Raw genomic sequence first — 11,140 nt, forward strand, 5'->3', positions numbered from 1 at the left:
CGTGGCTGTTTTTGGTTGTGGCTGGCCTGCTGAAGTTTGGGTCGAGGGCGGCTCACAAAGGACGGGACAAGAGAGGACACGAGGCGGCCGCGCCACACACGAGCAGTTCTCCCATCCTTTCAACGCTCTTTTCCTATCAGCTCTAATTTGAGGCTTGAAGATTGAAGAAAATCCTAGATTAGAACGTAGCTTCCTATCTCGATATGTCCCCCTACCAAACTATCAATCACCTGCCACCAGTACCAAGACCCAAGTACGGCCCCTTCATCTCAGGGTTCTCTTCAACAAAAAAAACTATAAATTGTCCCCCTTCCCCCCATCCCCCGCAGAGCTTGCAAGTTATTACAGCGTCGTCAGCAGCTGGAAATGAACCCACCAGTGTCCGTGGGCTCATGGAATCCCAGCAATATCACGCCGTTGAAATCCACATGCCTGCAGACGTCTAAATACATAACTGCCCTCAAAGTCCGTCCTACACATACAACCCCGTCTACAATGTAGATCTCTCTCTCCTGCCAGATCTCAGGGATTCGCGATGCCCACAGGGGATGACATCGAACCAGACAAAGAAACAGACAGACCTAAGAACCTCGGGACGCACAGGTCAAGGTACCAAACACCCAAACTCCCCCGACCTCCCCTCACATCAACCCCCTCCCCTGAAGTTTGCAGATCCCCGTACTCTGTACCTCCATAACGTAAGCTTTCCATTGTAGAGTGCCACAAGGTCAGCTTTCTGGAAGAGTTTATCCATCTTACTCTGTCCATTACTGTAGGACATGCTCATGCAATTTACATAGGATGTTATTAGCGAAGCAATCACACCTCAAATAATATAGGTTTCACAACAAATCCGTAGCATCTTCAAATACCACATCTGCTCATCATAGCTCACGTCTGTGCGATCAAACCAGGTAAGCTCCTGTAACTCTCCCAAGAGTCACAGCCAAGCTCCCTCTACTCATGTACCTAACATGTTCCAGCACATCCGAACCCTGAAAATCGTGGCAGTGCAAACAAGAAAACTGGGTACCTCAATCAGCTTATTCGTCTTGGGTTTTCCCTTCGAAGTACCTCAACGTCCGCCCTTCCCGGTGCCAGACTGCTGGTGCCTTTCTCTCTTCACCTCTCTTTACAATAATTCGGGCAACTCTTCTCAATTCGTACATTGCTACACAACACGCCATCAACACTCTCCTCTCCTCCTATCTCTCAGGATCAAGTCAACAATCTGGACTCAGGGCAAAAGCTTCCTATAATCGTCAAAAGAAGATCGAAAATCAGAAGTGACAAAAAGCCAAAAGGGTGACAGTGAGAACTGAGAAAGAAAAAAAAAAGAAGAGATCCCCAGTGCCCACCCTTTTTTCCCTTCCACCACTCTGAAATCCACCTTACTTTTGTCAAAAACCAGAAAACCCCCCACCCATCCTCCAAATCGTCATCCCCCAAGTGACTCTCAACTAGCTACGTCAACTACCGAACTCAGCTAGATAGCCCCTTGCCGTGAGAAGCTGGGTCTATCTCTGAAACTAACAGACCCCCAGTTGAGATGGACAAGAAAGAAAGAAAAACCCGAAGCCTGCCTCCAATGATTGATTCCAAAAGCTAACGCCATGATAAGCCTGCTGAAAGCTAGCTCTAGCCGTTGATAAGCCCCCCTGGCCCATCCCATCCCCAGCCAATGCAGAAGTTTTGCCCATCCATGGTAGTTTTACAGATAAATGCTGGGTATAAAATTGCAATGCTGTGGCCTGCATGCGGTAACGTCGATTCAGCCCAAGGCTGAAAGTTGTTTGATTAATGATATTGCGTTGCTGCGCAAGTAATGAGTGACCGTGCTGGCCCACGCAGATGCAAAAAGATCGCAAAAATGATGTAATTTCGGCAGAACTTCGCAATCGTGATACCGTCGTCATCCTCTTCGATGTGTTGCCGAAAACTTACCTGGGCATTTCACAATACGAGCTGTCGATGATTGGCCGAAATGAGTACCTTCGAAAACAAAAACGGGACGGGGTCAGAACCTTTTCCTTCGAAGAAAGATGTCGCGGCTGAACTACAACCGTATCTCAGAGATATGGGCAAGAAAAACCTGTACAGAGCCCGCCGATTATGTCCGACGACGCTTGTGATCTATCCGTATGTAAGTATGAGCACGTCGTATTGGGGCAAGGTGGGAACGCATACCGGATTCCTCAGCGAGGCTCTCTGCATCGTCAGTTCTGTATCGTTTTCCAGTGGGGCTCGACGGAGCAAGGTCAAGGTCAGGCTGCGGTTCAAATGTGATGTCTCCTTCCGCCTCGTCATGCACCTCTTCGTACTCATCCCCATCATTGCCCCAGTCAATTTCATCACCATCTTCCACTGGGGCCGCTACGGAGTGCGGCGCGCTGTTATCTGGCGTGAAAGAATCATCTGCCCCATCGTTCTCGTCATAGTCAATTTCGTTGCCGTTCATGGTCGTGCTCGTATGATCGGACGCTGTGTCTCCTGTTGCTGATGCAGACGGCCCCTGTTGCGGATCTTTACTCACAGTGGGGGACATGCCCCGAGAGACTTGTGAAATCTCAGCCTGCCAGTCCGTTTCCAGAGCGTCTTCATTGTTATCGGCTGCGGTGTTGGTAACCTCGGGCACGCCGTTCAGTATTTCTCCGCCTTGACCGCCGTCGCCTTCTTGCTCGTCGATTGTTGAGAGGCCGCCGTCCTGGTCAAAAGCGAGGAGAAGATCGTTATCTTGAAAGCGAGGAATGTTAGCGTCGCTGTAGTGACCAAAACTGATGCTTATCTGCGAACTGGCGCGAGAGTGAGACGTAAAGAAATTGTTGGTCAATGGCGATGCCGCGTCCAACATATTCAAGCCCTCTTCCTCCACGTTGTCCTCGTCATCAGAATAATCGATGATGTACTCTTCATCGACGGTAAAGCTTGACGAACCCAGCTCAGATGTCGCTCTGGACCCAAGTTGAGTTCCGCTTGCACCCTCCAGCTCGCAAGGTTCGTCATCATCATCATAATCTATGTCAAATTCAACTTCGGGGGTGGCGAGCTGCGACGCCCTGGTCGAACTGGTACTGGACAAAAGCAGATTGTTGGTGGGGTGTAAAGAAAAAGGGGGTTTACCATTTGAACCTGTTGTCAGTTCAAACACACCATTGCTGGTGAGTTGAGCCTGCTCAGTTGTTTCCAGCTCTGTGATGACATCGAAGGCCTCAACGGCGTCCTTCATCTCCTGTTCATCCACATCGACATCGACCGACTCGTAGAAAACCTGTTCTTGAGGAAAGTCCGAGGTATTGGAATCCTCAGCGTGCACAGTCTCGAGGGTTACTTGATATACAACCTGATCATCATGGTCTGGCTGCCCTTCAGCTGCTAGCTCTGGCGATTGGGAGTGTGTGCTGGAGATGGCGGCATCTTCGTTTTGAATGGTAGCGTCGTTCTCAACAGCAGGCGATACGCTAGGATTGCGGCTTTGATCATGGCTAGAAGCGATGCCATTGACTGGGGTCTCGTTTTCATAGCTATCATGGGCCGTGTCATCATCCTCGTCAACAAGGAGTTCTTCGTTGACCCATCCGTTCTGATGGTTAGATTCGGTATGCTCAGAATGCTCATGGTCAGAGAGCACGCTTCCAGAGCGGCATGGCGATTCGCCGCCATACTTGGCCTCATCAAGAAGTTGTAGGAAGCGCTCTTCGCAATCGTGCTGGACAATCAACTGCAAAACAGGAACTGAGGCGATGGCTGTGTCTTTTGCCGCCAATGCAGCGTGGCAATCCAGTAGTTCACGGAGTGTCCGGTTGAGAAACCTTTCACTAGACCTTTCGCCAAACTCGAGGTCCAGAGACTCAAAACTAACCAAGAGGGTATCGGTAGGGGCAATTTCGTTCGCAATGACTTGGCGAAGAGAAGAGAGAAACTGTGCAAGGGGCTCATCCATCTTCTTGACATCCGACAGAAAGAAAGCGTCCGGGTCGTCATTTGCAGTCCCAAACAGCGAGTAGTTGACGTCATTGTAAAAGACCTCAATGTCGGGAACACCATGAAGAGAACTCGCAAGATCTTCGATCGCCTTGTCAACTTCACTGAGGCCGCCTCTGGGTTCCTCGTCATCATCCATGAGGTAATCCTCGTTGCCATCAGCATGATTTGAGCCGGCCTCATAGTCCATATCGCTGTGGCTGCCCAGTTCAGGAACCTTCTCCTTCTCGTCGTCATCATCATCATTATCATCATCATCATGATCAAGCTGGTCGTCAAGATCTTCTTCAACCATAGGTTTCTCTGATTCAATGTTGTTCAGTGAAACCGCCTGGTCTTCCTGTGCATGGATCTGGGGTTGACCGCTGGAATTATCATGCTGAGGGCTGGGCTGTTCATCTGCTTCATACTCTGGCTGGTCCTCATGTTGAGGCTCAATCTGGTCCTCGGCTTCATACTCTGGCTCGTCCTCATGCTGAGGCTCAGACTGGTCTTCAGCCTCAAACTCTGGCTCGTCTCCAAGCTGAGGCTCGGCCTGGTTCTCAGCTTCATACTCCGGTTGGTCCTCATGCAGAGGGTCCAACTCGTCTTCCGCTTGATACTCCGGCTGCTCAGCATCTGCGACGGCCAGATCTTGGGCATTCTCGTCAGCCTTGACGACCTCCGTGGTCAAGCTGTACTCTTCTTCGTAGCCGATTTCTTCTTGATACTCCAGGCCTGTCGCCGCGATCTCATCACCCGCTACTTCGTTCGGGGGGCCTTCATCTTCAGCTGAATTGGTCGCGGCATGCTCCGAGTGAGCTTCTTCTTCGTCGTCTTCGTAGCCAATCTCGTCAACTTGATCGACTACATTCTTGGTGATTACTGCAGGGGCGTCTTGTTGGTTCTCATCTGCCTGATCATAAACGCCATCCAGCTGGAAATCAAATCCATCGGCATCAAAATCCGGGACAGCCTCCTGATCTAACTGGCCCAAGGGGCCAGGGTCCACGGCCAGCTCAACCTGGTCCATGGTGAGCTGGGTTGGAGATGGGTGATATGTCGAACGCAGCCCGACGCGTAGGCTACGTTTTTGGTTGGTTATGAGCGGCTATTGCCGTGTTGGTTGGTAGAAAGTATATGGTGGAAAGCGGTGGGCTTGATACTGAAAATCCGCAGGATTATCGACGACGCCAGTGGCTGGACGTGGGGCTGATGTCGAGTTTACGTTTTTCTCACGGCAAACGCCGAAATCGAGCGAGAATGGTTGTACACGCTCAGTCCAGTCGATACGGTAGGACCGGAGGGCTGGAGTGGAAAAGTCGAGGGGCGCGCGGAATTCAGGTTACGGTTGATGGTCAACTACTGAGTTTAGGTTGTGGTTTGGGCGAATCCAGCACATGGGCAAGAGCTCCAAGTGGAAATGGAGAAAGTTCTTGTTCTTGTACAGGGAGCTCCTGAAGAACGGTGGGATGCCGACTTCTGAATTTTTCAGAAGCAGAAGTCGAGAGCGGGTCGAGAGAATTTGCTGTTGAAGTCAAGAGCGAAATCTTGTGGAATGGATGCAGGCAGGTAGGTCGGGACTTCTTATACTCTGCTGACGCGCGCAGAGGAGAGTAATCGAAAGCGTGTTTGCTGGAAAAGTGAAAGAGCACTGGAGAAGCGGCGATTCATTTGAATAATCGAGTGGAGGACGGCCCGCATTCAGTTTAGTGGACTGACACCCGTCTGGCAGCCTGGACCTGGTCCGTGCCCATCCATATATCCTCAGACAGGGGAAAGAGCTTCACTTCACAGTGGTGGCACGGTCAGGGTGGATGCCAGCTGGCAGCCCCTCGTCAGGTACACCTCAGCTGCCACTGGGTGCTGGAAAGACCACCTATCGACCACAGTTGTATCATTTCCGGGAGGTGAAGCTACAATTGCCAGTAATTAACGGCTCGACCGACACCGACACCGACACCAACCCGACCTCTCCCAACTGAGTCCCAGCAACCCGTCCAGCTGTTGAATTCAAGATGGTAGCCCTCCCGAGATGATGCAATCCAGAGCGCAACAAACAGCTAACCATTGCGCCTTAGGTTGTCCTCGCTGCGTCCATCTGCACTCGGGGCGGCAAGGCTGTTCTGGCCAGGGCCTTCCACGACATCAAGCGCACTCGTGTCGAAGCCCTCCTCGCATCTTTCCCCAAGGCTGCCAACTCGGGCACCCAACACACCACCGTTGAACAGGACAATGTTCGATTCGTATACCAGCCATTGGATGAGCTCTACATGGTGCTCATCACCAACAAGCAGTCCAACATCCTCCAGGACATCGACTCCCTCCACCTCTTCGCCCAGGTCGTTACCAGCACTTGCAAGAGCCTCGACGAGCGAGAAATCCTCCGAAATGCCTTCGAACTTATCAGTGCCTTCGACGAGATCGTCACCCTGGGTTACCGTGAGAACCTGACTGTCAGCCAAATTAGGACATTCTTGGAAATGGAGTCTCACGAGGAGCGCATCCAGGAGATTATTGCTCGGGTAGGTGGAATAATACTTTTATGGGCTGCTTGGGGTTCTGACACCGGTGTAGAACAAGGAACTCGAGGCTACCGAAGAGCGCAAGAGGAAGGCGAAGCAGCTGGAGATGCAGCGCAAGGAGTCTGGGAGAGCTGGCCGCCCCGGTGGCATGGCTTCACGACCAGCCGTATACCCAACATACACACCCCCTGTCCGACCGGCTGTTACTGAGACATATGATACCTACGAGGCGGAGAAGAACAAATCCAAGTACGTTGCTTTCACAGTCTGGACGTTTGGTGGGCGGGAACTGACAGAATCAGGTTTGGAGCGCCCAAGGGCAAGGGTATGCAGCTGGGCAAGAAGTCCAAGACTACAGATATGTTCGAGCGTGTGAAGACCGAGCTGGGGCCAGTGGACGACGCACCCCTTGTACCGGTTGCCACTCCTTCTGCCCCAGAACCGGCCGCCGCCTCCCGTGTATCAACGTCCCTGGACCGGGATGCGATCCACGTTACCGTCAACGAAGCCATCACAGCCAAACTGTCCAGGGATGGGGCCCTCAACTCGTTCTCCATCAGCGGTGACTTGACATTGCGCGTGTCAGATCCATCACTCACCAAGCTCAAGCTTAATCTCAATGCTACTCCTTCGCACGGTGCCCAGTTCCGGACACATCCAAATGTCGACAAGAATCTGTTCAACAGCACGAAAGCGATCCAGATGGCTAACACGGCGAGGGGCTTCCCTGTCAACAACGCGGTTGGTGTGCTGCGCTGGAGAGTTGCGCCCAAGGCCGACGATACGAGTATCTTGCCGATTGCGTTTACTGTCTGGGTCAACAAGGGTTCCGACGGCAACTGCTCGTTGACTGTCGAGTATGAGCTGTCGGGCGGTGATGAGCTCAAGGATGTTAGCATTGTGATCCCTTACCAGAGCGCCGAGCCATCCGTTGCCAGCTTCGATGCCACCTACGAGGTGTCTGGTGACAGCCTTGAGTGGTCCATTGGCACTGTCAACGAGGAGAATCCCAGCGGTGCTTTCGAGTTTGAGGCGCAGACGGATGACGAGAACGAGTTCTTCCCCATGCAAGTTCGCTTCTCCAAGACCTCGCCATTTGTGGATGTTGATGTAAGTCTTCCATCCTCTGACTGCGAACACAGAAAACAAACAGTATGCTAACTTTTTCTTCCAGGTCACCTCGGTGGAGCTTGTCGAAATGAACGAGGAGGTAACCTTCTCCAAGGAGGTGAAATCGGTGGCGGACTCGTACTTGATTGAATAAATGGAGGTAATTAACGTGGTGAAGGGATGAATCTGTTGTGTGTTTGGCGCACCGAGCAAGCATGTGTCTTTTTGGTGTCTGGTTAGAGAAGACTTGGGGAGTCGGATAGCTCCCCTAATAAAATTGATTTGGCGTGTTTCTGCAAGAAATCGAATGCCTGGTGTATGTATTCGTGCTGTTGCTATGGTGTATGGGACAAGCATTTCAGGGGCTGCCCGTATTTTGACCGCTTGGGGGCAGCACAGTGCGAACGCTAGGGCCAATTATTTCATGAATTCCTTCCACACTTCTCACTGAACTCTGAAGAGCAAGAGCGCTTCACTCCAACGAAAAACAACGGCAAAACACGACGAATTCAAATCGAGAGAATTGCCTGAATGATTCTGACCCAGACTCTTGGTTAAAACTGGTAAACCAGACATCGGTGACAAACTAGGAAAAGTGACCCGCCGCGTTTTCAAGCCCAACCGCTCACACTCACTTCTCTCACCTCTCAACTCTCTCACTTACATCGGTCAAGTTTCAACATTTTCAACCCCGCCAAAACTGCTTCATAAACAAAACCAAAAATGCCACCACCACCACTCCCAGATCTACCACCCCTCCTCCCCCTCCTCTCCCAATCCCGCCTCTCCACCGCCGGCGCGCCGATTTCAGAGAGCAACCCCATCGTGGCCCTCAACCCAGCCATTGACCTCACCGCGACGGTTTCGGATGGTGATAATAAAGAGAGCAGCACGGTCTACGTCTGGCGGGCGAACGAGCAGGTGGTGTTCAAGCACGCCGAGAGGAGCGGGGCTGGGGTAGAGACGGTTCGGTGGAAGGAGGACGGCAAGTTTCTTGCTGCTGGGTGGGGGGACGGGGTGGTGAGGTTGATGGGGGAGGGGGGGGGGAGGAGTGTTTATTGCATACGGGTGGGAGATGAGGGAAGGGGGAAAAGGATCAAGTTTTTGGGGTGGGGGAGGAATATTACTGGGAATAGTAGGAGGAGGAAGAGGAGGAGGGTGGAAGTTGAGACTGGAGTGGGGAAGGTGGGGGTGAGTGATTTGCCGCACGAGTTGACTTTTTTGGAGGTGGAGGGGGCGTTGCCGAAGTTGGGGCCTTTGCCGGTTGCTGGGGGGGGTGGTGGTGCTGGGGGGGGGGATGATATGTTTTTGTTTTCGTCGACGACGTCGCTGGAGTGGGTGTTTAGGGGGTGTAAGGCGGAGGAGGCGGATGATGTGCATGTTATGGTTGTTGGGATGGAGGATGGGGGGGTGCATTTGAGTATTTGTGACTCGTTTGTTGTTGGGATGTTCAGGCATGAGCCGGTGGAGGGGGAGGGGGTGATGCTTTGTGGGCATGCTTCGCATGAGGAGACGTCGACGCATGTGCTGTTGATGAGGCCGAGGGAGGGGGAGGTGAGGAGGTTGCATTTGGTGCCGATGGATTTGACGTTTGTGCATTACTCGCCGGTGAACTTATCGCTGTTGGCGAGCAAGATGACCATGTTGCAGAATTTGCTGAGGTATGTTAAGCAGACGCAGACGCACATGACGAATGAGTGGAAGTCGACGAGGGAGCTGCCGCAGAGGTTTTTGAATGGGGTGGAGAATGATTTGAAGAGGATGGAGGGTGGGGGGTTGAGTATTGTCCAGGCTTTGTGTCACACGGTGGCTACGGGGCATGTTTTCAAGCCGGTGAAGGAGTGGTTGGTGGATGTTGTGGCTGAGAGGGTAAGTCTCTGGATCTGGTTTACATGTCTGATAACTGACGAGGATACAGGGCCACAAACGCTGGGACAAGGCAGTACTCTCGGGATTGCTCAACCTCCGAGGTCTGGTTCATGAGAACCTAATACCAGCACTTGAACGCTGCGGTATCATTCTCAGTCGAATGCTGGGTATTGCCCGCTTCCACGACTCAGAGGAGGGTATTGGCTTCAATGCTACTCAGATCACCAGATTGATGGACATTGTTTCCTGCCTGACTGTCGTCGCCCACAAGATACTTCTCAACGTCATGGATGAGTTGGAATATTTCTCTGTTTTCTCAACATGGCTACGGCTACAGATAGACCAACAAGCCTCCTCGTCATCTGCCACTGAAGAGCTCACCGAAAAGGAAGCGACTATGGACCATGCCAAGGTCCTGACTTACATTCAAAGATACCTAACCAGCAGTCCATTGGCCATGTATTTTGACCAAATCACCAAAGAAGACTATGTCAAAGACCAGGAGTATGCCGAGGACAACCCGTCCCTTTTACAGATGCTTGTGAAGCAGCTGAAGAGACAGGAGTCGGGGCAGCCTTATATGAGAGCGCTGCCCCATGTGGACTTTCTTGTCAACTACTTGACCAGCAGAGCCAACAAGGTGTTTCAAAATATTGCCGAGGCTGAGAAACGAGGTGTCTTGTTTGGAAAAGATGCTGTGTTGGACATTGGGGAGGGGATTTGGAAGCATGATGTTCGGTTGTGTGTCAAGCCAGAAGATGTAAGTCTTGGTTGGTATGGCTGTGTAGCGTATGGGGTCACAAAACTGACAAGAGATTTATAGGAGGCGACGGGACAGACAGCTTATACGGCGTTGGTATCAGAGCAAGACAGAACCACACGTAAGCTGGAAGATTCTGCTACATCCATGCAGTGCTAACGGCTTTCATCAGTCTTTCTATTCAAGACCGTCATACAGGGTACGAAAGGTGTCAGTGAGCTGGGTCCAACGAGAGCCTGTGGGCTTTCTGTGCCAGAGGGAAAGAGTATTGTTGATTTTGGCTTTCTCAATGAGAACTCATTGTTACTATTATGCTGCACTGCAGGTAAGTCAAAGCATTACAAGTCAGCAAAGTGCCTAAAGTTAACCATTGCTATAGGTGACAACCCTGGGTTTTCCCTCATCAAAATTAGCTATCAGTCTGCCACATTGTTGTATCGACACTACGAGGCTGGTCAGCGCCCATCATTAAGGCCTCTTGACATGGATGACCAGACACTGTTTTGTACAAGAGGTTTCTCTCATCTGTCCCACTTCACGCCTGTGCAGATGATGGTTCAAAAGTCATGCAGCCTACGCGGCGAGATACCAGGGCGGGTTTGCCTTGTGGGCAAGGACAGGGCCATGTACAAGACCTATGCGTTACCAAGGAGCTGGGAAGATGTGGACACGAATGGCCAGTGAGAGGATGACGGGAATGTCTTGGTTCTTGATACTGCATTCCGGATCCAAACAATCGGCTCCGAATCTGTAGATAGAGTGTTGGCCCTTTTACACGTAAAGCTTAAGACTTGGTGTATCTATACGCGGAAGTATCCTGATTAGACAGACGTATGCCCATAATGTAGCAACATCATCATTCTTTACATGTTTTACCCCTGAAAAAGCAATGATGGTGTTGTTGGACCTCGCCGCA

The 11,140-nt window shown here is 51.6% G+C and overlaps 3 protein-coding genes across 3 annotated transcripts; 2 read left to right on the forward strand and 1 right to left on the reverse strand.

The window, feature by feature from the left end:
- Nucleotides 1–840: 840 nt before the first annotated feature.
- Nucleotides 841–5,655, reverse strand: QC762_706730 (uncharacterized protein). The gene is made up of 3 exons (XM_062893518.1): nucleotides 3,121–5,655; nucleotides 2,188–2,733; nucleotides 841–2,133 (listed from the first exon to the last, which is right to left on the reverse strand). The coding sequence occupies exons 1-3, from the start codon at nucleotides 4,991–4,993 to the stop codon at nucleotides 2,111–2,113; spliced, it is 2,442 nt and encodes an 813-aa protein (XP_062739333.1). The 5' UTR covers nucleotides 4,994–5,655; the 3' UTR covers nucleotides 841–2,110.
- Nucleotides 5,656–5,759: 104 nt separating this feature from the next.
- Nucleotides 5,760–7,912, forward strand: RET2 (coatomer subunit delta). Its single transcript, XM_062893519.1, has 5 exons — nucleotides 5,760–5,981; nucleotides 6,042–6,485; nucleotides 6,538–6,734; nucleotides 6,788–7,595; nucleotides 7,660–7,912. Exons 1-5 carry the CDS (start codon nucleotides 5,979–5,981, stop codon nucleotides 7,747–7,749), a joined length of 1,542 nt encoding a protein of 513 aa, XP_062739334.1. The 5' UTR covers nucleotides 5,760–5,978; the 3' UTR covers nucleotides 7,750–7,912.
- Nucleotides 7,913–8,318: 406 nt separating this feature from the next.
- On the forward strand, nucleotides 8,319–11,087 carry QC762_706750 (uncharacterized protein; the record flags this gene model as incomplete). Its single annotated transcript, XM_062893520.1, has 5 exons — nucleotides 8,319–9,464; nucleotides 9,514–10,224; nucleotides 10,288–10,345; nucleotides 10,397–10,549; nucleotides 10,604–11,087. The coding sequence occupies 5 exons, from the start codon at nucleotides 8,319–8,321 to the stop codon at nucleotides 10,906–10,908; spliced, it is 2,373 nt and encodes a 790-aa protein (XP_062739335.1). The 3' UTR covers nucleotides 10,909–11,087.
- Between the last annotated feature and the right edge of the window lie 53 nt (nucleotides 11,088–11,140).

This window comes from Podospora pseudocomata, chromosome 7 (genome assembly GCF_035222375.1).
Source record: "Podospora pseudocomata strain CBS 415.72m chromosome 7, whole genome shotgun sequence".
Classification (NCBI taxonomy): domain Eukaryota; kingdom Fungi; phylum Ascomycota; class Sordariomycetes; order Sordariales; family Podosporaceae; genus Podospora; species Podospora pseudocomata.

Coding starts and splice junctions, on each gene's coding strand:
- QC762_706730 (XM_062893518.1), bottom strand. CDS start 4,993: ATGGACCAGGTTGAGCTGGCCGTGGACCCTGGCCCCTTGGGCCAGTTA. Junction 2,734..3,120: donor ACTGACAACAGGTTCAAATG/GTAAACCCCCTT, acceptor CTCGCTTTCAAG/ATAACGATCTTCTCCTCGCT. Junction 2,134..2,187: donor GAGCCTCGCTGAGGAATCCG/GTATGCGTTCCC, acceptor ACATACGGATAG/ATCACAAGCGTCGTCGGACA.
- RET2 (XM_062893519.1), top strand. Junction 6,486..6,537: donor TCCAGGAGATTATTGCTCGG/GTAGGTGGAATA, acceptor ACACCGGTGTAG/AACAAGGAACTCGAGGCTAC. Junction 7,596..7,659: donor CGCCATTTGTGGATGTTGAT/GTAAGTCTTCCA, acceptor TTTTTCTTCCAG/GTCACCTCGGTGGAGCTTGT.